Genomic DNA, 22,659 nt, shown 5'->3' on the forward strand with positions numbered 1-22,659 from the left:
GACAGTTGTACAGGTAGACTAGCTCAGAAACACACCTGCTTCAGACACCCTGACACACACCGGCATAAACGCACGCACACACACACCTCTACAGGTAGCCATTCCCGCTCTCACACACACTTCCTCACATACTTCCTCACGCACCTGACACACACACACATGACACATCCTATATCCTGGAGACTGTTGTTAGGGGAAGTGGAACCTCATACAGCTGCAGGGGGTCCAGTTTCACCCGTCCCGGAACAGTCGCATTTATTATGTCTTACAGTCACATTTTCACCGGTCAAAACACAGGATATATTTAGTCCCCCCCCCCCAGTATGACTAGACTGTCGTCGTGGCACTTTCACTCGCCTCACCTCCGCCCTGCCGGGCCCCACTCAGCAGAAATGTGCCCCTCGTTTCAGGTTTGTCGGAAGGATAACAGTCACCCAGCAGGGAGAGGAGATCGTGAGGTAAGACTGCTCCTGCTTTTCTCTCCCCTGGGTTAGCGAGGGCTAGCACCGAGCGGTGGCTGCTTCCTGTTCCTCATCAGACCTGCTTCTGCCTCCCCAGGCCTCTTGGACCAGAGAACCTGCTGCTTCGAGGAGCCCGCTTGAAGAATACCAAAGAGATATTTGGTAGGTGGCTGCCGGCCTCCTTTTGTGGTCCCTCCCAAGCACGGGTTTAGTTTGGAGTCAGGAGGTGTGTTTTCTGACTGTTGTGTGTCACCTGCAGGCGTGGCTGTTTACACTGGGATGGAATCCAAGATGGCCCTGAACTACAAGTGCAAATCCCAGAAGCGCTCTGCGGTGGAGAAGTGAGAACCGCATTTGGCAAACTCCCCTCTTTCTGCCTCTCGCTGTGTGTCTCTCTTTCTCTACCGCCCTCCCTCTTTCTTTCAATCTCTCCCTCTTCCTCTCTCTCTCTCTCTCTCTCTCTCTCTCTCTCTCTCTCTCTCCCTCCCTCTTTCTTTCAATCTCTCCCTCTTCTCTCTCTCTCTCTCTCTCTCCTCTCTCTCTCTCTCTCTCTCTCTCTCTCTCTCTCTCTCTCTCTCTCTCTCTCTCTCTCTCTCTCTCTCTGTGTCTCTCTCTCTCTCTCTGTGTGTCTCTCTCTCTCTCTCTGTGTCTCTCTCTCTCTCTCTCTGTCTCTCTCTCTCTCTCTCTCTCTCTCTCTCTGTGTCTCTCTCTCTGTCTAACCTTGTGTGGTTGTGGTTGTGGTCCAGGTCCATGAACACGTTCCTGCTCATCTACCTGGGCATCCTGCTGTTCAAGGCAGTGCTGAGCACCATTCTGAAGTACGCCTGGCAGGCTGAGGAAGAGTGGAACGAGCCCTTCTACAACCAGAAGACTGACCAGGAGAGGAACAGCAGCCAGGTGTGTCTCCGAGCCCCACCACGCCCTGACCCCTGACCCCTGGGCCCTCTACACTGCACACTAGTCTCTACATACTCACCACCCCCCAGGTCCATACACACAACAATAACCAGGACATACTAACCTACTACACACTAGCCGCTACGTACTAAGACCCTGGTCCTTATCCTCTACTCAGGAGCTACTGTGTGCTTGCTGCTGCATACTAACAGCTGTTGTTGTTTTCATTGGAATGTATTAATTTACCCAGTGTGGGTAAATGATCAGGGTCTCTTACCACACGCCCCTCTGGCCCTCCACGCCAGCTCACATTGGAAATGTATGATGTACATTTCTACGAAGGCTCGCCCACGCCTCGATATATCACTTGACAGGCTGTTTGTTGTGTGGGTAAATGCCCAGAGTGTTTGTTTGAGTGTGTGTGTGTGTGTACCTCCTGCCCCCACCCTGGCCGTGGGCATGATTCTAAATATTGTGACAGGGCACTTGAGAGAGTGCCTGTCAACCTGTCTCCAGGCTCCACAACCACCCCGTTTCCCCTGAGAGACGCGTTCTCCTGCCCCACCACTGAGCTCTCCGTCTTTTCTCTCTCCCTTTTCGCTCGCTCTCTCTCTCCCTCTTTTGTGTGATTTAAATCCCCATTTTTCCGAGTCGCCATCAATATGTTGTGAAGTAGTAGAAAGAAATTACATGTTGTTCTCAATTAATCTCTGTCTCTCTCTGTCTCTCTCTCCCTCCTCCTCTTCCTCCCCAGATCTTGACGTTCATCTCGGACTTCCTGGCCTTCCTGGTGCTCTACAACTTCATCATCCCCATCTCGCTGTACGTCACCGTGGAGATGCAGAAGTTCATGGGCTCCTTCTTCATTGGCTGGGACCTGGACCTGTACCACGAGGAGAGCGACCAGCAGGCCCAGGTCAACACCTCCGACCTCAACGAGGAGCTGGGACAGGTACCACACCCCAGATCTGTCTGTGTGTGTGTGTGTGTGTGTGGGGGGGGGGTTTGTGTTTTTTTGTTTTACTGTTACCATTTGGTATCAGTCTTCACAACACTTAAGTGTGTGTGTGTGCTAGGTGGAGTACGTGTTCACCGACAAGACGGGCACCCTGACGGAGAACGAGATGCAGTTCCGCGAGTGCTCCATTAACGGGGTCAAGTACCAGGAGATCAACGGCAAACTGGTCCCAGAGGGGCTGACGGAGGACTCTCCAGACGGCTCCTCCCCCCACATGGTGCGCTGCTCCCCTGCCTGGACACCTCTCCACACACCCCCTGCCCAGCCTCCCCCCCTGCCCAGCCTCCCCCCCTGCCCAGCCTCCCCCCCTGCCCAGCCTCCCTCCCCCCCTGCCCTGCCTCCCTTCCCCCCACCCTGCCCAGCCTCCCTCCCTCTTCCCCTCCCACCCTCCAGGCAATTACATGCTGCTTGTACATAGATGTTATCAGTCAAGCATGTTTCCGATCAGTTCTTTTTACGAGTGTTTATTTTATGTGTGTGTGTGTGTGTGTGTGTCCCAGAGCCGAGAGCAGGAGCTGTTCCTGAAGGCCGTGTCGCTGTGTCACACGGTGCAGATCAGCTACGACCAGCCGGACCCCCCGGGGGGGGACCCCTTCAGCCACGCCAACGGCTTCTCCTCCCACATGGAGTACTACGCCTCCTCGCCCGACGAGAAGGCCCTGGTGGAGGCCACCAAGAGGTGAGGAGGAGGAGGAGGAGGGGGAGGAGGGGGAGGAGGAGGAGGGGGGGGGAGGAGGAGGAGGGGGGGGGAGGAGGAGGGGGGAGGGGGAGGAGGAGGGGGGAGGGGGAGGGGGGGGGGAGGGGGAGGAGGAGGAGGAGGAGGGGGAGGGGGGATCATTCATTTGAGGATGATGATGAGGTTTAGGCCGAGGATGATGTTGTGTACCGTGTGGTCATTGGTCTCATAAGCCACCCCCGCCTCTCACCACAGGATGGGCGTCACTTTCATGGGAAGCCACGCCGAACGGATGGAGCTCAAAGCCTTCGGAAAATCCGAGAAGTGAGTCCGGTCTCCTCGAGCTCCCCGAAGGTTTGCTCCCTCTGGGCCCGCCGCGCTTCATGTCTCCTCCGCTCGCTCCCACAGATACAAGGTCCTCCACGTGTTGGAGTTTGACGCCGTGCGCAGGAGAATGAGCGTCATCCTGCAGACTCCGTCAGGTACGGCCCGTCAAGCCCCTCCCCACGCCCCACCCCACGCCCCTCCCCACGCCCCTCCCCACGCCCCTCCTCTCCAGCTCCTGGTCTTCAGGTCTGGACGCTCATGCGGCTGTGTGTGTGTTGGGGGTGTGTTGCTTTCAGGGGCCAAGGTGCTGTTCACCAAGGGAGCTGAGTCGTCCATCCTCCCCTTCGCCACCAGCGGAGAGATAGACAAGACCAGGCTCCACGTGGACGAGTTTGCCCTGGTCAGTGTCCGCTTGTGCCCCGCACCCTCCACAAACGTTTAGGCACACACACACACACACACACTCAGACACTCACTCACACAGACCTCCACAGAGATCCTCTAGCAGCTGATGGTTCTGAGAGAACGGCACACGTATCACATATTTCTTTGTGTGTGTGTGTGTGTGTGTGTGTGTGTGTGGTGTGGTGTGTGTGTGTGAGAGAGAGCGTGAGAGAGTTGATTTGGCTGGGAGCAGTTTTACTGCAGCGTAATGATTGCTCCTGGCCCTGTCCCTCCATCCGCTTTACCTCCTGCAGTAAATCCCCACTCAGAACTGCACACACACACACTTCAAACACAGATTTGCTTTTGATTTGTGACTGGCAGCCCCAGCGCTCCTCTGATATGGAGCCGATCCCTGACAATCCCCTTGAAACTCTCTCTCTCTCTCTCTCTCTCTCTCTCTCTCTCTCTCTCTCTCTCTCTCTCTCTCTCTTTCTCTGCCCCTCTTCTCTGCCTCTCTCGGCCCCTCCCTCCAGAAGGGACTGCGCACCCTGGTGGTGGCGTGCCGCCACTTCAGCGGGGAGGAGTACGCCGAGGTGGACCGTCAGCTGCACGAGGCCAGGACGGCCCTGCAGCAGAGGGACGAGAGGCTGGCCCAGGTCTTCTCCTTCATCGAGAGAGACCTGGAGCTCCTGGGGGCCACCGGCGTGGAGGACAAGTAGGCCTCACACACACATTTACATTTAGTCATTTAGCAGACGCTCTTATCCAGAGCGACTTACAGTAAGTACAGGGACATTCCCCCGAGGCAAGTAGGGTGAAGTGCCTTGCCCAAGGACACAACGTCAGTTGGCTTGACCGGGAATCGAATTGGCAACCTTCGGATTACTAGCCCGATTCCCTCACCGCTCAGCCACCTGACTCCCCACACACACACACACATACATACATACACGCCTCCGCTCCATCTGTCTGGCAGTCTGCAGCCGTGGGCTGGGCAGTCTGCACGGGGAAACGATTTGGATTTCTTTCGTGGCGTTTCATGATGAAGTGGAGGGTGGCTTTGTCTCTGTCGAGGGCCCGAGGGGCGGGCGCTCGCTCTCTTTTTAATAGAGTGGATAATGTCATTGGGACATATTAGGCCGTATTTTTATCCACGCCCCATTAGGATAGTTGCGTAATACGGGCTAATAGCTTTGATAGGTCTCTGTTCCAGTCTGGGGTGCTTGTGTGAGTGACAGTGTATGTTTATGAATATTAGGCCGTGTACAGTCTGGACACAACACGCACACACAAAATGCAGAGAAACAGGGTCATTATAATATCTCCACTCGTCTGTGTGTGTGTGTGTCTATGAGAGACCATCTGCCAGTGACGTACTAAGCTCTCTTTCGACTCCTCTCTCTCTCTCGACTCCTCTCTCTCGACTCTCTCTCTCTCTCTCTCTCTCTCTCTCTCCTCCCTCTCTCTCTCTCTCTCCTCCCTCTCTCTCGACTCCTCTCTCCTCCCTCTCTCTCGACTCCTCTCTCCTCCCTCTCTCTCGACTCCTCTCTCCTCCCTCTCTCTCGACTCCTCTCTCTCTCTCTCGATCGACTTCTCTCTCAACTCCTCTCCCTCTCTCGTCTCACTCTGCCTGTCTAATGAATTGATTTTTTGGGGCAAATACAGGGGCTATTCTCCCCTCTCTTCTTCTCCTCCTTCAAATGATCTTCAAAGGCCCTGCTCTATAATTTAGTATGTCATGAATATCTCTCTCTCTCTCTCTAAAATACTCTGCAATCAGAAATCTCATAAAGCTGATGACTGGAACGTGTCTATATCTGACCTTAATCTCTCTGTTCACCTATTCACCCAGGAAAGTGATCTGTGTGTGTGTGCCTGTCTGGTGTCTGATGTCTCCAGGCTGCAGGACTAGGTGCCAGAGAGCATTGAGGGGCTACCTGTGTGTGTGTGTGTGAGTGACCTCTGACCTCTCCCCCGCCCCCAGGCTGCAGGAGAAGGTGCAGGAGACGATCGAGGCCCTGCGCCTGGCGGGCATCAAGGTGTGGGTCCTGACGGGGGACAAGCACGAGACGGCGGTCAGCGTGAGCCTGTCCTGCGGTCACTTCCACCGCACCATGAACATCCTGGAGCTGGTGCAGCAGCGCTCCGACAACGAGTGTGCCGAGCAGCTCCGCAGGCTCGCCAGGAGGTGTGTGTGTGTGTGTGTGGATGGGAGAGAGTGATACCGTGTGTGTGTGTGTGTGTGTGTACGCTTCTTCACTGTGTCAGTGTTTGTACGACTTGCCAGTGATCAGTATAGTAGCATAAAGGACAGGGCTCCAGTTTACAGAATCACATTTCCCAGACACTGCCGCTCTGGGAAACCCTCCCTCGCTGCAGCACAGGCAGTGACAGTTATGGCCCCTGGGTAGTAGCGTTCCCTCTCGACGCTCTCCCATTTTTACATCTACAAAGGCGGAACCTCGGCCGCCTCTCCCCCCAGGGCTGGCTTGTGATTGGTAACGGTTTGGCGATGGCGCTGACTCACGCCCGAGAGTGGGCGGGTTTTGAAGGGATGTCTTTGGACTTGTCACCAATCCTCCCACTCTGCAGTGTGATCAAGTCACACATCCTAGATCAACAGCAGTGCCAGAGAGCTACTTTGAATTTAGTTTGATGTTTGTGTTTCTTGAGGGCTTTTTTCTCTATTTTTTCTCCTCCTCTCTCCTCTTCTAATCTCCTCCTCTCCTCTTCTCCTCGCATCCTCTCCTCCCCACATCTCCCCTCCCCACATCTCCCCTCCCAACATCTCCCCTCCCAACATCTCCCCTCCTCACATCTCCCCTCCTCACATCTCCCCTCCCCACATCTCCCCTCCTCACATCTCCCCTCCCCACATCTCCCCTCCCCACATCTCCCCTCCCAACATCTCCCCTCCTCACATCTCCCCTCCTCACATCTCCCCTCCTCACATCTCCCCTCCCCACATCTCCCCTCCTCACATCTCCCCTCCTCACATCTCCCCTCCCCACATCTCCCCTCCCCACATCTCCCCTCCTCACATCTCCCCTGCAGGATCAAGGAGGACCATGTGATTCAGCATGGGCTGGTGGTGGATGGGGCCAGCTTGTCACTGGCTCTGAGGGAGCATGAGAAGCTCTTCATGGAGGTGTCTAAGAACTGCTCGGCGGTGCTGTGCTGTCGCATGGCCCCCCTGCAGAAGGCCAAGGTCAGTACGCTGCCTGTACACCACTAGAACTTTCTAGAAAAAAAGAGAGGAGGAGAGGGAAGAGGAGAACAGACAAGCCTAAACTGCCTAAACTATATGGGAGTCAGGTGGCTGAGCGGTTAGGGAAGCGGGCTTGTAATCAGAAGGTTGCCAGTTCGATTCCCGGCCGTGCCAGATGACGTTGTGTCCTTGGGCAAGGCACTTCACCCTACTTGCCTCGGGGAGAATGTCCCTGTACTTACTGTAAGTCGCTCTGGATAAGAGCGTCTGCTAAATGACTAAATGTAAATGTAAACTGAGTAGAGTAAAGCAGGGCAGAGTACAGTAGAGTTTAGAAGTCCTCATCAAGTACTCATCAATGATGCAAATCTATTTTGGAGAAAAGAATCGGCAATATATTTTCACCCTTTCGAACTTTTTGTTGAAAATATTTTTCAAACCTTTAAACCTTTTTTTTCCCAAAACTTTTTTTAAACCCAAATAAACTTTTTGCAACCTTTCAAAACTTCTTTCAACCCTGAAAGAAGTTAGCAACCCAGGTAGCCTATAAGAACTCTTACAGAACACTGTAGGCTAATCAGACATTCCAGAATGTATTCCAATCTTCTTTTTATGTATAAATGTGTGTTGCTAGTAGGCTGAAGTCTGATGCTGTGATGAGCATTTTATTGTGTAATGAATGTAGCTGTGGGATAGGTATAGCTCAGTGGTAGAGGATTTGACAGACAATCAAGAGATTTGCAGGTTCAAATCCCTCTGTACGCCGCTTTGGATAAAAGTGTGTGAGAAAAGGAACACATTCTCATTATTTACAACCGTGTCTTGTGGTCAGGTGGTCCGCCTGTTGAAGACCTCCCCAGAGAAGCCCATCACCCTCGCCGTGGGAGACGGAGCCAACGACGTCAGCATGATCCAGGAGGCTCACGTCGGCATAGGTACTCCCCCCTCCCTCCCCTCCCACACACCTGACGTCAGGTGGCTGAGCGGTTAGGGAATCGGGCTAGTAAACCGAAGGTTGCCGGTTCGATTCCCCGGCCGTGCCATTACGTTGTGTCCTTGGGCAAGGCACTTCACCCTACTTATCTCGGGGGGAATGTCCCTGTACTTACTGTAAGTCGCTCTGGATAAGAGCGTCCGCTAAATGACTAAATGTAAAATGTCTCACTGGTCACCTGTGTTGCCCTCAGGTATCATGGGCAAGGAAGGACGGCAAGCAGTGAGAAACAGCGACTATGCAATAGCCAGGTTCAAATTCCTGTCAAAACTGCTGCTGGTCCATGGCCATTTCTACTATATCAGAATAACAACCCTTGTACAGTACTTTTTCTACAAGGTAAGACGTGTGTATGTATATATATATATATAGCCTCTCTTGTTGTGGTTCATTATTGTTTGTCTTGTTTGGTCATTTCAGTTTTTACTTGGGGATTGTTGAAGAATGTAAAACATATGCTGCTGTTGTGTCTGTTCAAAACAGTTGAACTAATTTAAAAAAGATAGACTAACCTTTCGATCATAGATGACATGTCCTCGGTAGCGAAATCCATCAACGGATAATCATTGTGAACATGTTGACATCGGTGTGGGAGTGTCTGCAATGCTGAATGATGTGATCATGAGAACCGGGGGACTCTAAACGTGTCTTTGTCTCCCTCTAGAATGTCTGCTTTATTACGCCCCAGTTTTTATACCAGTTCTTCTGTCTGTTTTCACAACAAGTAAGTGTATTTCCCTGTGCCATTTGTCCTGTGTCTGCCTCTGTGGTTGTGCGATTGTGGCTTAGTTACTAATCACCATAACCACAGACGTCTGTTTCTCTGTACATGTGTTGACTCGCGCTTCCACTGTCCGCGTGTGACACAACGTTCTCCGTCTTTAGAAAGCATGGCGGGCGTTAGCCGAGGGTGGTGGACGATACACTCTTAGTGTGTGTCATTCTCTTGGCAGGTGTGAGTTCAGGGAGGATGAGAGCTTGGCGCCTGGCCGCTGGTCACGGGTCTAGAGTAGGGTCTAGTGTCCGGGGTCTCTGGGGTCTAGAGTAGGGTGCAGTGTCCGGGGTCTAGGGTCTATAGTAGGGGTGGGAATCTTTTGGTACCTCACGATTCGAATCAAATCGATTCTTGGGGTTACGTTTTTTTAAATCATGGAGAAAAAAAAACAGATTCACATAAATTTGTGAATCGATCTGAATCGCTAGCAGACTGAATCGCGATTCAAATGTGAATCGGTTTCCCCCCCACCCCTAGTCTATAGTGTCAAGTCCCTACTCTGTGTTCTCACTGTGTCCTACTGTCACCTGTTGTCTGTCACCTGTTGTTGTTGTTGTAGTTTTTGTTGTTGTTGTTGTCTATCCCTTGTTGTTGTTGTTGTCTATCCCTTGTTGTTGTTGTTGTTGTCTATCCCTTGTTTTTGTTGTCTATCCCTTGTTGTTGTTGTTGTCTATCCCTTGTTGTTGTTGTCTATCCCTTGTTGTTGTTGTTGGTGTCAATCCATTGTTATTGTCTATCCCTTGTTGTTGGTGTTGTCAGTCCTATGTCTTGTGTTGGGTCTAGTGTGGTCTAGTGTCCCGTGTTGTTAGTTTGTGTCTATCCTCTCATCTGTCACTAACCTGTTTCTAAAATAAAGGATCTGTGCTATGAATTCCTTCCGTCTACAATGTGTAACTTCTACAATTACCAAGCCCTGCTTGGACTAGGATTTAGCCACTGTTTTCCCTGCTTCTCCCTTGTTCTCCTCTGTTCCTAAACATGTTCTCCTGTGTTCCTACTCTGCTCCTGTCGTTGTTCTCCTCTGTTCCTAACAATGTTCTCCGCCCTCCCCCCTCCAGACCCTGTACGACAGTGTCTACCTGACGCTGTATAACATCTGCTTCACCTCGCTGCCCATCCTGGTCTACAGCCTGTTCGAGCAGCTGGTTCACCCGCATGTGCTGCAGAGCAAACCGGCCCTCTACAGGTGGGTACCCCTCCGGCCCCCGCAGCCTTCCATACACGTGTAACTTCCTGTAAACACTGCGGCGTGTCCCAGGACATGAGGACACGCGACAGGGCAGCCGGTCTCCAGGATACACGCGCAGCTGCGTGTCACTTTTACAGTTCAGTCGTTCAGCACACGCTTTCTATCCAGGGCAGGAGATGAATCAGGACTGTCTGTCGGTTCCAGACGTACTGAAGATGTACTGACACCTGTGTCTGTGTTCCTCCTGACCTGTAGGGACATCAGCAGGAACTCCCTGCTGTCCTTCAAGACCTTCCTGTACTGGACCCTGCTGGGCTTCTGCCACGCCTTCATCTTCTTCTTTGGTTCCTACATCCTCATGGGGGAGGACAACTCGCTGATGGGCAACGGACAGGTGGGGCTAGGGCAGGCTGGGACAGGAGGGGAGGCAGGGCTAGTGCAGGTCTGGGACAGGTGGGTAGGCGGGGCTAGGGCAGGTCTGGGACAGGTGGGGAGGCGGGGCTAGGGCAGGTCTGGGACAGGTGGGGAGGCGGGGCTAGGGCAGGTCTGGGACAGGAGGGGAGGCGGGGCTAGTGCAGGTCTGGGACAGGAGGGTAGGCGGGGCTAGGGCAGGTCTGGGACAGGAGGGGAGGTGGGGCTAGGGCAGGTCTGGGACAGGAGGGTAGGCGGGGCTAGGGCAGGTCTGGGACAGGAGGGTAGGCGGGGCTAGGGCAGGTCTGGGACAGGAGGGGAGGTGGGGCTAGGGCAGATCTGGGACAGGAGGGTAGGCGGGGCTAGGGCAGGTCTGGGACAGGAGGGTAGGCGGGGCTAGGGCAGGTCTGGGACAGGAGGGGAGGTGGGGCTAGGGCAGATCTGGGACAGGAGGGGAGGTGGGGCTAGGGCAGATCTGGGACAGGAGGGTAGGCGGGGCTAGGGCAGGTCTGGGACAGGAGGGTAGGCGGGGCTAGGGCAGGTCTGGGACAGGAGGGTAGGCGGGGCTAGGGCAGGTCTGGGACAGGAGGGTAGGCGGGGCTAGGGCAGGTCTGGGACAGGAGGGTAGGCGGGGCTAGGGCAGGTCTGGGACAGGAGGGTAGGCGGGGCAACCGGTTAGGCAGGACGACTTCAAGGTTTAATGAGTGCTTCACCTGTATCGTCAGCTGCCTGTTGTGAATGTTCTTTTGGGGGGAGTGAGTGTGTGTGTGTGTGGGGGGGGGGGGGGTGCAGGCCTGGGAGGGAAAGTGTCATTGTGAACCTGAAAAGAATCCAGAACCTACATGAGGCTAATATTGATCTGGAGCGTTGCCAAGGAACAGTAATATGAAACATTGATTGTCTGGTTAAGTCCTGCTGTATGACAGGCAACAATGTTCCTGCCTGTCTGTGGTCTCTTTCTGCTCTGGCAATTTAGTCGCTCTCACTCTCTCTCCCAGTTTCTGTAGCTGTGTGTGTGTGTGGGGGGAGGATGGGGGGAGGGCACTCTCTTTATTGCTATCCTTCTGGCCTGTCTCTTTCCTTTTTCATATCTCCTTTCTTCTTCTTGTTTTCTTCTTCTTGGTTTCTTCACGCTCTGCATGTCGTCAGATTTTACGAGCTAACCGACAACTGGTAAGAGCTCTCCGCATGCCCTTCCCTGTCCCCGGCGAGCTTGACGGCATTAGCCACGCCCTCCCATCCCACGGCTGCCCTCCTCGTCTCCTCCTCTGTCCGCACGCTCTTTCTGAGGCCCCGCCCACCATCCTCCCCCACCCGTCCCGCTTCCTGCCCCCCCCAGCCCCTCTGCCCCCCCCCCACCCCCCTGGCACGGGGCCAGGGTCCCGGAGTCGCCCTTTCCACCTGGGTTTCTGTTTTGAGTGTCTTGCTTTCCCCCGCGCCTTTTCCCCATGGAAAAGTCATTCCGCACAGCTGTCCGCAGGTGTGTCCTGTCAGATCACACCCCTGCTCCCCCCCCCCCCCCCCCCGCCCGCGTGGTCAAGCACGGTCTGGAGGGATGTAGGGGTGAATCAATGCTTTTTAGACCACCCCAACCAACCCCCGATAAAGACTGGAGTTAACCACTTCCCCTGTCCACTCTCCCATCGACAATGTTTGTCCTGAATAAGACGCTGGCCGCAAAACCAGTGTTTCGATGTCCAGCCGATGTACGTGTCTGTGTGAACATGGGCTGGTGTTCTGACCGCACTTCCGTCTCTTGTGCCTCTCTCTCCTAGATGTTTGGGAACTGGACCTTTGGTACGCTGGTGTTCACAGTGATGGTCATCACCGTCACGCTCAAGGTAAACACACAGCTGGTTGTTTTCCTGATGTGTGTCTGGGTTACTGTGAACAGGATGGTAGTAGACATGCAGACCACAGACCCTGACTGAGGTGGAGCCATTTCCAGAAGGGACTCGCAGATGGAACTTCATCCTTCAAATGTAAACAGCATGATACCCATTGTGTGTGTGTGTGTGTGTGTGTGTGTGTTTTCAGCTGGCCCTGGAGACTCACTTCTGGACGTGGATGCACCACTTTGTGACTTGGGGCTCCATCGCTTTCTACTTCATCTTCTCCCTGTTCTACGGGGGCATCATCTGGTGAGGGCGTCAGGACGCTCAGGCCGCGGGCCTCTCTCGGAGCACGCCGCATCACAACCATTACAACCCTAAAAAATGTGCTGAGGAGGAAATAAGTTAGTCAGTTGTGGGGTATAACAGGGGCTACAATCGCTCAAGTTCTCAACCTGAGCTTCTGTGTTGTCCTTACATTTACATTTAGTCATTTAGCAGACGTTCTTATCCAGAGAGACTTACAGTAAGTACAGGGACATTCCACCCCCCCCCCCCCCCCGAGGCAAGTAGGGTGAAGTAACTTTGCACGGATGGGAATCGAACCGGCAACCTTCTGATTAATAGCCCGATTCCCTAAGCGCTCAGCCACCTGACCCCCATCTGTCTTTGTGTGCTGTGTGACCCCTGACCCCTGCCCCGCCAGGCCCTTCCTCCACACCCAGGACATGTACTTCGTGTTCGTGCAGCTGCTGTCCAGCGGCTCGGCCTGGTTCGCCATCATCATCATGGTCATCGCCTGCCTGTTCCCCGACGTCATCAAGAAGGTGTTCTACCGCCACCTGCAGCCCACCGGCACCCAGAAGTCCCAGGTAGGACTGACCCCCCGGGGAGGGGGGGAGATGAGGGGGTCTGGGAGATTGGTGGGGGTAGAGGAGGAGAGTATTTTAGACTGTGATGGGAGGGAGGGTAGGATCCTGAGTGGGGAGGGTGTGTGGGAGGGAGCTGGTCTGATGCCTAAACCCTTCTCAGCGTTAAAGGACGTGCACGTGGGCCACACGCCTGAGCAAAACACCGCATACGTGGCCACACACACACCAGCTCGCACACACACTCACCTTTGTCTGTTATCTCTTTGTTCTCTCTTTCTGACTCTTGTGTGTCTCCTCTCGGCGTGCTAGCTTCTCTCCTCGCAGGGTGTATGCCGGGGCTCTGTGTGGGTGTGCTTTTCCTGTTTGTGTTGTTCCTGTTCTTGTTTGACGTGTGTGTGTGTGTGTGTCTGGATGAGTGTTTATCTGTGTGTGTGTGGGTGACATCTCCAGCCAGACTGGGCTTCTGTGTGTGTTCTTCCTCCTGACTGTCCTGCTGTCCTCTGTTTCCTGTCCCCCCCTCCCCCTCTGCCGTGTAGATGTACTCCAACCGCGTCGCCATAGGTGACGACTTCATCGCTCTACAGCCCCTGTCCAGGGCCAAGAATCAGCTGGGCAAGATTAGGTAGACTAGTTGTCTTTCTGCCTGTCTGCCTGCCTGCCTGCCTCCCTGTCTGTCTGTCTGCCTGTCTGTCTGTCTGCCTCTCTGCCTGTCTCCTGTGTGTGAACCCCCTGAACCAACCAGCATGTTTGGGCTGGGCCTGGTTAGGCTGGACTGGTGGGGAGGAGGGGGAGGGGACGGTAAGGGGATAGGCTCGGGAAAGTGGTGCTGCATGTCTATGATCTCCAGAGTGTTTCTAGAGCCCCTGTCTGTCTGGAGGTCTGTCTGGCAGGTCACTAGTAACCACGTGGGCTGATTGGAGACGGGCGTCAGAAGCCTTCACTCTGAATGTGCCGGTCGTGGTCTCAGCCGTACAAGAAGCAGGATGACATCATCACTGCAGACCGGAGCGGCCCCAGCCGTCACCACCCCTGCAATATCCCAGCACTGCCGTAGCCATGCGCATATGTTTACATCAATATGCATAACTTAGACTCTGCTTGATTGCCCTCCCCTCCCAGGACAAACCTGATCACCGAATCGCTCCAGTAAACACTAAATCCAGCACAAATTCCTCCATTGTTCGCTGGCATCTTATCAATATAGATAAGTGGTGCAGGAAATGGGTGGAACAGCTCTGCCTTGTAGTGTATCTGCTCCTCTGGTCTCTGTGCTGAGAGACTTGGCAGATCAGAGACCAGATCAGCTGGATCAGTTTGGACACAAATTGATGTAGCCTCGGCTGCTCTCATCCAGCCCTGCTCCACCTCTTCTCTCATCCTCTCCTCCTCCTCCTCCTCCTCTCCCCCTCTCCTCCTCTCCTCTCCCCCTCTCCTCCTCTCCCCCTCTCCGCCTCTCCTCTCCCCCTCTCCGCCTCTCCTCTCCCCCTCTCCGCCTCTCCTCCCCCTCTCCCCCTCTCCTCCTCTCCCCCGCCTCTCCTCCTCCTCTCCTCCTCTCCCCCTCTCCTCCTCCTCTGCTCTCTGCTGAACGGACTTCATCTCTCCATCGCTCCACTCAGTCGTTCCGTTGATCTCTCTCCCCTGGATTAAAGGACTAGTCAGAGATGTCTGGATACTAACTCCAGCCCTTCCTACCTATCCACCAATGCACAGCCTGTGTGTGTGTGTGTGTGTGTGTGTGTGTGTGTGTGTGTGTGTGTGTGTGTGTGTGTGTGTGTGTGCTTGCATGTTAGAGTGGACTGTCAGCCTGGTCTGGGTGTGTACACCTGGAGACGCCCCCTGAGTCACAGCACTGTTAAATCACCCAGCGCAGAGGGTGATGAGGCTGTTGATGTTAGCAGTGTACCTGACACTGGAACCTTGAGGCCTTTATCGGCTTGTCATCTTGGGTTAGAAGAAGTGTGTGTGTGTGTGTCAGAAGAGTGGGATGGCTTTTGGATTAACTGTCGGTCCTGATTGCAATGTTAAACTGTGTGATAACCCCCTGGCCAGGTCAAGGTGAGAAGCTTTAAATCAGCCGTTTTCAAATCATACCGTGTTGAAATGGGACAATCCTTTGGCCCGTGTTCCACCCTCACGGTGTGCACTCCAGGACTGGTGACGCTGGGCAGGTTGTCTGCGAGTTAGAAGAAAGACAAGATATCCGTCTTTCAGTCCTGCGGGCTGTTGGGCTCGTCAGCCGACATGCAGTGTAGTCTCAGCTAGGACGGGGGGAGGGAGTGTGTAACTCAAGACCTTACCTCGTATCGACTCTTCCCCCCCCCCTCCTCCTCCTGTCCTGTCTGCTGTGCTTGCTTACTCAGGGAAAACCTGTCACCACATCTCTGTTGCCCGGGAGGTCAAATAATCGACTTTCCCTCACTTGACACAGTCTCTGTTCGCTGTCTCAGCTGGTCTCTTCATCTCAGCTGGTCTCTCCATCTCAGCTGGTCTCTTCATCTCAGCTGGTCTCTTCATCTCAGCTTGTCTCTCCATCTCAGCTGGTCTCTTCATCTCAGCTGGTCTCTTCATCTCAGCTGGTCTCTTCATCTCAGCTGGTCTCTCCATCTCAGCCTCTGGTGCCTGAGAGAGCTTGGAAGACGGGATGAATCCAGATCTGGAGTCTGGTTTTCATCGTGAGATTTCACCGTGACCGCCGCCTGGTAGTGTTCCAAACCAGGCTGTTAGAGAGAACGACGCGAGGAGCCGTAGCAGACAGGCAGGGTCTCTCCCAGGTCTGTCTGATGAGATCGCAGGGTCTCTCCCGGGTCTGTCTGATGAGATCGCATGGCCGTGTCCCACGGGGGCCAAAGACACGCCTGCCTCGAGATGAACACTGCATGGCGTGTCATCATGTTTCCCTCCCCCGCTCACGGATTGATGAGCATATCTTTTTTGATGTTATATATTTATTTCCAGCCCTTGCATCATTGAGGACCATACACACTAAACAGACACCGTTCCTGTGTTCACGGTGTCTGTTTAGTGTGTATGGCAGCATGTACTTCAGTCCTACCAACCCCATAACACCCACCCCCCTGCCCTGGAAAGTCACGTTGGAACCTGTACTGTCTCTGTGGGGGGGGGGGGGGAGGGGAGGGGAGGGGAGGGGAGGGGAGTGGGCCAGTGGGGTTCTCAGGTTTGTGCTGACACTAACATTCTGATGTGTTCTTTCCCTCCCTCCTCTCTCTCCATCCCTCCCTCCTCTCTCTCCATCCCTCCCTCCTCTCTCCCCATCCCTCCCTCCTCTCTCTCTCCATCTCTCCATCCCTCCTCCTCCTCCCCCCCCCCAGCTTGCTGAGGCCTCCACCCCGGCCGTCGGATGCGTGGAGTCCCTGTGTTGCTACGCGGAGGGCCAGAGCGGCTGTTCCCGCCTGGCACGGCTGGTTGAGCAAATGACCCGGCGCTGCGGCTGCGACCCCGCCACGCGCGCCGCCACCAGGTGGGCTTCCTCCTCCTCCCCCCCTCTCGGCTACCACGACCTCTCCTGATGCACCCCCGGCCCCCCCCTGCCCTCGCTGCTCCTGCAGGACCGGCCCTCCGTCCTGGGGGAGGGATGGCGGTGGGGTGGGGGGGTCTGGAGGGAGGAGGAGGAGGAAGGGTTAGGGTTTTTCGATCCGGGGCGTGTAGCTTTCCTCCACAGCCCATGGACAACCAAAGGGATATCGAGAGTGAGGTGGGAGGGGAGTTTGAAAAGTGGAGGCCTGTGCTTCTGCTCCTGTGCTGTGACTGACCGGACCTCATGGTGCTCATAGGTCTCCATGGTGTTACTGTCTCTGTGTGTGCTGTGGGGGGTCTCCTCACATATAACCGTCTGTCTGTGTGTCTGTCTGTCCCTCTGGCTGTTTGGCCTGGACTCAAATCTGTCAGGCCTGCTCCCTGTCTTCCTTCCTGTCGAGTCTTCTTGTCGTACGTGTTGGCTGAAAGGGCTGATTATAGCATCTGGTTGTATACCACCATACCGGAAAGCAATACACATATTCCACCGAGATTCAGTGTCGTTGCTAGACACTAGCCATGTGGCTAACTCCTCAGTCCAGGCCTCTATCCATCATCCATGATATCAGCCTGTCTCACTTGACGACAATTAGAACTAGGCTGTAGTCTAGACTAGTTCCTAGTCCGGGCCAAGGTCCTGTGATTGTCTGAGGTCTATTGAAGATGTAGCAGTTCTATCTAGGAGTGGTTTCATGATACTTGCCAAAGCCTGTTGATTATTTAGTGTGTGTGTGTGTTTACCTATAGAGAATGACAGCATGCTGGTTAGGTGAGAGGCATCTGTAGCCTGTTTCATCTTAGCCTCCCTCTATGTAACCTGCCTCTACTGTAACCTCCATATACTGCAGCTCCCATCTACTGCAGCCTCTACTGCAGCCTCTCTACCGCAGCCTCTCTCTACCGCAGCCTCTCTCTACTGCAGCCTCTCTCTACTGCAGCCTCTCTACTGCAGCCTCTCTCTACTGCAGCCTCTCTCTACTGCAGCCTCTCTGTACTGCAGCCTCTCTCTACTGCAGCCTCTCTCTAATGCAGCCTCTCTGTACTGCAGCCTCTCTCTACTGCAGCCTCTCTGTACTTCAACCTTTCTACTGCAGCCTCTCTCTAATGCAGCCTCTCTGTACTTCAGCCTCTCTCTACTTCAGCCTCTCTCTACTTCAGCCTCTCTCTACCGCAGCCTCTCTCTACCGCAGCCTCTCTCTACCGCAGCCTCTACTTGAGTGAGAGGGATGAGAGGTTTCTCTACAGATGGGCGCTAGCCTTAATGCTAGGATACTGCCATAGGGGGGGGGGGGGGACCTATATCCGCCATGCTCTCTGATTGACAGGGGAGACTATATCCAGCCACATATCCCGTATATAGGAACACGTATAGCTCATGTATAGGCCTACTGTAGACCACGGAGGAAGTCCCATTGGAGCTCCAGGTGTGTTGTTTTTGTTTGTTTGTGTTGCCTTGCCAACAGTGTGTGTGTACCGTCTGCCACAGCCCAACCAAGGGGGGGCCCCACTGTGCCCTACCAGAGAGGCTCCTGGGAAGTGTAGTCTCTTTCGAGGGAGGAAGGTCGAGTCTTTTTGCTACGTGCGCGTGCAAATTAGTTCTTTTTCTAGCGTATCCTGAAGCCTTCGAGGTGCTTCTGAGAAGAGGCTCGGTCTGACTCGTGTCTCTGTTGCATGGGGGCTGCCTGCTGGGTTTTGTAACGTCGTGTAAACTACCATTCATGTGTGTCTGTGTCGTCTCCCCCCCCTCCTCCTTTTGTCTGATTCTGCGTCTCCGTCGTCTCTGTGGATTCGCACGTCCTGCCTCTCCACTCCTGGCACTGTTTTAGGTAGTGATGTCGTGTCATCGCTGTGTTTACGCTGGAGTTTCTGGTCACGCAGTAAACGTTTGTACGTGGTCAAGCGCCTGTAAGAGGTGACAGTCCCTCTCACAAGCGCCTGTAGTCAGGGGTGACAGTCCCTGACAAGCGCCTGTAGTCAGGGGTGACACTCCCTCTCACAAGCGCCTGTTGTCAGGGGTGACAGTCCCTCTCACAAGCGCCTGTTGTCAGGGGTGACAGTCTCTCTCACCAGCGCCTGTAGTCAGGGGTGACAGTCCCTCTCACAAGCGCCTGTAGTCAGGGGTGACAGTCCCTCTCACAAGCGCCTGTAGTCAGGGGTGACAATCCCTCTCACAAGCGACACCCTGAGGAGACCTAGGTACTGCTCCTGGGGCCACCCTGCCCTGCGAGGATGGTCTTAAAACGGTTGTCTTAGTCTGGGAACGATCTCGCCCCTCTCGCTCCCCCCCCCCCCCCCCCTCCTCTTGAAACGAGGGTGTGCTACTGATATGAAGACGCCAGCCATGAAATAGGTGGATCATGAAGCTGCAGCGGAGGTCTGATAGGGTATAGATGTTATGAGACTCTCCATCGCCCCCTGGTGCCAGGAGTGCTAGCTCACTGTCGCTAGGTTTCACAGGGCTCTTGTGCCTTCACCAAGAGTCTTCCAGCTCTGTTTTCCAAGTGCTTTTAGAAACGATATGTATAGCATATATCTTTGTACTTAAAAAAAAAATAGATATGTATATATAGATATATATTTAAGACGTTTTGAATTCTTGTCAAACCTATTTTTGTAGCTGCAGGGAGAGCGTAGGAAGGGCAGTGTCACAGCAGTTGGGGCGGGGTGTGACATGGGAGAATGTTGGGAAGGAATGCTGTTGACTGTGCGTCCTGATCCACCGTGTTGAATCATCATTCAGTACTAACCGTCCATCACCCCCCCCATCGCCTTTCCTTCTCCCCCTCACACAGCAGGCGGGGGGGGGGGGGGGCACGCGGGGGGGCGGCGCGGGGGGGGGGGGGGGGGGACATGCCACCACACCAGGTATCCAGAAAGACTAGCAGTTGCTAAGGGATAATTAGCTGTGGATTTCAAATGAGGGGAAAACTAAAAAAAATTGAAAGAACGGTGTCATCTTCTCTCCTGCTATTGATGAGTGTTAATCGCAAAGCATGTCTGGTCCTGGATCTGCCCCTGAGGGCAACGTTGATCTCAGAGTGATGGGTATGGCCAGGTCTGGGATCAACAGCCCCCCCCCCCCCACACACACACACACATGCTCTCCTGACCCCTGTCATTGCTGCTTCCAGATCGTGGAGCGACATGGAGCCCATCTACTCCAACGACCTCAGCATCCTGACGCTGTCACCCATCGAGGCCTCCCACGCCTGAGCTAGCAGGGAGCGCAGAGGAGTTAGCCCCCGTCCCCCCCGCCCCAGCTAGCCCTGATGCTAGCACTGACGCCAGTCCTGGCCAGCGCGCACTACAACCCTTTGCCACTAGCCCCTCCACATAAAGAGAGAGACTGCTCGCCAGACCTCAACTTCACTGATCACGTGACTGCCTTGCTGACCAATCAGTGGACAGCATCCTTCTGAGCCCACAGGCTCCGAGGCATAGAGGTGGACCACCCGGCCCCTCCCACACGGCCCTCGCCCCACCCACCCGGCCCCTCCCCCACAGCCTCGCCACCCTGTCACAAAGGGACAGATGTTGACATAGGAAACGACCACGCCGTACCAAAGACCAAAGGACTGGTGGGACTGGACAGGAAGAGAAACTGTCTTAATATGTTGTGCCTGTAGGTTAGCTTAGCTTCCTAGCCTGACTATACCTCGCTGCTTGTCCCTCCTCTTCCTTGTCTCCGACCCCCTCCCAAACCTCTCTCCTTTCCTTCTTTCATTGCTTCTGGAGGATACCTTTTTATAAGCCATATTTTCAGACGGGTCGCGACCTGATTTTCCCAGGTGTGTTGACACGAGAGCAGTTTTTTCTGAGCCCTGAGGTTTGTTCTGGGATCCGGAACGCCTTGTCTTCTTCACACGAGGACCTCCGAGGTACACTGACAGGTGAATGTCCCTCTAGACAGAAGCTTCCGGGAAGAGAAGTATCATAGAGTAGATGTCAAAGGAAAAAACAAACATGGGAATACGACGCTTTTGCACATTGTCATTGTCCTCGTCTGAGTGTCACAGTTCTGTTTTCTTTGTTTCTGTTTTCTCAAATCATGGCCTGTCATAATCAAAGTCATTGGAATCACGTTCTTGTTCATTTTTATGTTTGTTGTTGCTGTGTGTATCTCAGTTCTGTTACTAACCACTCGTTCATTGTGTGTGTGTGTGTGTGTGTGCGCAGTTACGTGTGGGTAATAGATTTCTGGTTGAACGCAGGGTGACACCAGACTGTCTGACTGGTGTCCTCTAGGGGGAGGATCTAGTGGGGTTACCAAGACAACCGTTTTAAACTCGCCATCAGTCATGACACCATGACTCACACACACACACACACACACACAGAAGCCATGCTGGAACAATATGGCCATGGTACAAGAGGTGGTTACTGTGGAGTCATGGTTACTAAATGAATGCTGTTACTGTTCCTATGTGCAGCTCTGAGTGAGACGCAGAAATGTTGAAGGAATCAAATCAGTGAAACTAGTTGTAAACGTTTTCTTGCACGGTACCAACAGCTCAACAGAGATATCAGCCACATCATAGCCACAGGTGTAACCGATAAGGAAGTTTAGAAATAAATATATTTATTGAGGTACTTATTTTCTCAAATTATGTTGTATGCATATCTGTTCATTCTGTTTCCTCATGAGGCATTTCAAACCATGTCTTTGGTTTGAAAGACATGTTGTCGAGAAACCGTATTTGGTTGACGCTTGGTACAGAAGACAGTTGAAGAATGTATGTCAGTGTTTCTGAAGAATCCATATTCATTGTGGCAATAAACCTCCAGCTGCACTAGAACCATCTTGAAGCAGGTGTTTGTGTTCTTCATCCTGATCATGTTATGTTACAATAACCTCTATCCTGTCTGTCTGCACATCCTTGTCATTGCTTATGTTTATCAAAAGTCTATTTACTGAATAAATACATTTTTAAGAAAACCAATTCAGAGCCAAGTGTCATTTTCTGTTGGAGATGCCAATGAAGACTTTGTTTTGGTGGGTATTGCATGAATAGTCCTGAGACTAACTACTGTTACAAGGTTCTTGCAGGTTTCAGTAAGTCAAATTTAAGACCTTTTTAAGACATTTAAAAAGGTCACGTACGAATCGCGTCTTCTAGCGATTCAATTATTATTGTATTTTTTATGTGAGCATATATTGAATCGCAATTTGTTTAGCGAATCGTGACCCTAAATAGAATCAAATCTAATCGTGAGGTACCAAAAGATTCCCACCCCTAATAGAGACAGTAAGCTGTACATTTCTGTTTAATATTTAACCGTGTTGCAGAAATAAATACGTCTATTCAAGAAAAGTCTACTTATCGTCACTGTATTTTGTGAGCGAGTTCCTAGAAATCCTTCAGCAAACTTTCACTTGTTTTGTAAGTATGATTAGAAGGCACAGAGTATTCTGTTTTATAACTTGGCATTAGCAGAAACAAAACCTATGTTGTCCTTTGGCATTTAGTAGTGTCATAAGGGCAATTAGACCGTCTTGTAGAAAGTAACTGCAGGAACCTTCTGTGGCTCAGTGGGTAAGCATGTGTACCATTGAGTCTACTGCCAAACACGATACCCCTGGTTCAAATCTCGCTCAAACCAATTGATAATTCATTTAACTGATATCAGTTAAGTAATATATATGTTATTTCCAAGTATATAAAAGGGGGACCCCGTGGTGTAGTGGGTTGAGAACAAGGGCCTAAACCGTAATGACCTGGGTTCAAAACCAGCACAGAGCGTAGCGCCTAACACATCCATGGGCCCAGATCCCTGTAACCGCAGCGCACTCCCCGACTGTCCAGATCCCCTCTCCCAACTGTCTTTCCAGGTACCCAACTGTCCCACCAGGAAAGGCTCAACCAAGAGTCTAAGAAATTTACCTTTTATCAGTTTTATTTATAAGTCGAGTTTTATTTATACGTCCAAGAGCAAAAATTTTACTGCAAGAAGATCCTTCAGCCAGATTTGAACACAAGACCCCTCACACACTAGCCCACATCCTTAACCACTGAGCTATCAGGGATCATAACAATTTCCACTCAACATTTAAATTTGACATTGAACTATCTAGTTGTA

At 53.0% G+C, this 22,659-nt stretch overlaps 1 protein-coding gene across 2 annotated transcripts in view; it reads left to right on the top strand.

The window, feature by feature from the left end:
* The window catches only part of atp11b (ATPase phospholipid transporting 11B), a 29,496-nt gene extending 7,984 nt beyond the window's left edge, over positions 1 to 21,512 (top strand). Inside the window, exons 8-31 of one of the 2 annotated variants that reach the window (XM_067229927.1) lie at positions 411 to 458; positions 559 to 623; positions 721 to 802; positions 1,208 to 1,358; positions 2,113 to 2,310; positions 2,435 to 2,593; positions 2,877 to 3,055; positions 3,308 to 3,376; positions 3,461 to 3,534; positions 3,676 to 3,779; positions 4,300 to 4,481; positions 5,751 to 5,954; positions 6,821 to 6,974; positions 7,807 to 7,909; positions 8,162 to 8,307; positions 8,633 to 8,692; positions 9,802 to 9,929; positions 10,188 to 10,326; positions 12,119 to 12,184; positions 12,381 to 12,484; positions 12,882 to 13,047; positions 13,584 to 13,669; positions 16,377 to 16,525; positions 19,713 to 21,512. In XM_067229927.1, coding sequence (XP_067086028.1) covers positions 411 to 458; positions 559 to 623; positions 721 to 802; positions 1,208 to 1,358; positions 2,113 to 2,310; positions 2,435 to 2,593; positions 2,877 to 3,055; positions 3,308 to 3,376; positions 3,461 to 3,534; positions 3,676 to 3,779; positions 4,300 to 4,481; positions 5,751 to 5,954; positions 6,821 to 6,974; positions 7,807 to 7,909; positions 8,162 to 8,307; positions 8,633 to 8,692; positions 9,802 to 9,929; positions 10,188 to 10,326; positions 12,119 to 12,184; positions 12,381 to 12,484; positions 12,882 to 13,047; positions 13,584 to 13,669; positions 16,377 to 16,482 — 2,773 coding nt within the window. In that variant the 3' untranslated portion in view covers positions 16,483 to 16,525; positions 19,713 to 21,512. The remainder of the gene's footprint in view (positions 1 to 410; positions 459 to 558; positions 624 to 720; positions 803 to 1,207; positions 1,359 to 2,112; positions 2,311 to 2,434; positions 2,594 to 2,876; positions 3,056 to 3,307; positions 3,377 to 3,460; positions 3,535 to 3,675; positions 3,780 to 4,299; positions 4,482 to 5,750; positions 5,955 to 6,820; positions 6,975 to 7,806; positions 7,910 to 8,161; positions 8,308 to 8,632; positions 8,693 to 9,801; positions 9,930 to 10,187; positions 10,327 to 12,118; positions 12,185 to 12,380; positions 12,485 to 12,881; positions 13,048 to 13,583; positions 13,670 to 16,376; positions 16,526 to 19,712) is intronic. The other variant, XM_067229926.1, reaches the window with a different exon arrangement.
* Positions 21,513 to 22,659: the final 1,147 nt, after the last annotated feature.

Source organism: Osmerus mordax, chromosome 26, assembly GCF_038355195.1.
Source record: "Osmerus mordax isolate fOsmMor3 chromosome 26, fOsmMor3.pri, whole genome shotgun sequence".
Lineage (NCBI taxonomy): Eukaryota > Metazoa > Chordata > Actinopteri > Osmeriformes > Osmeridae > Osmerus > Osmerus mordax.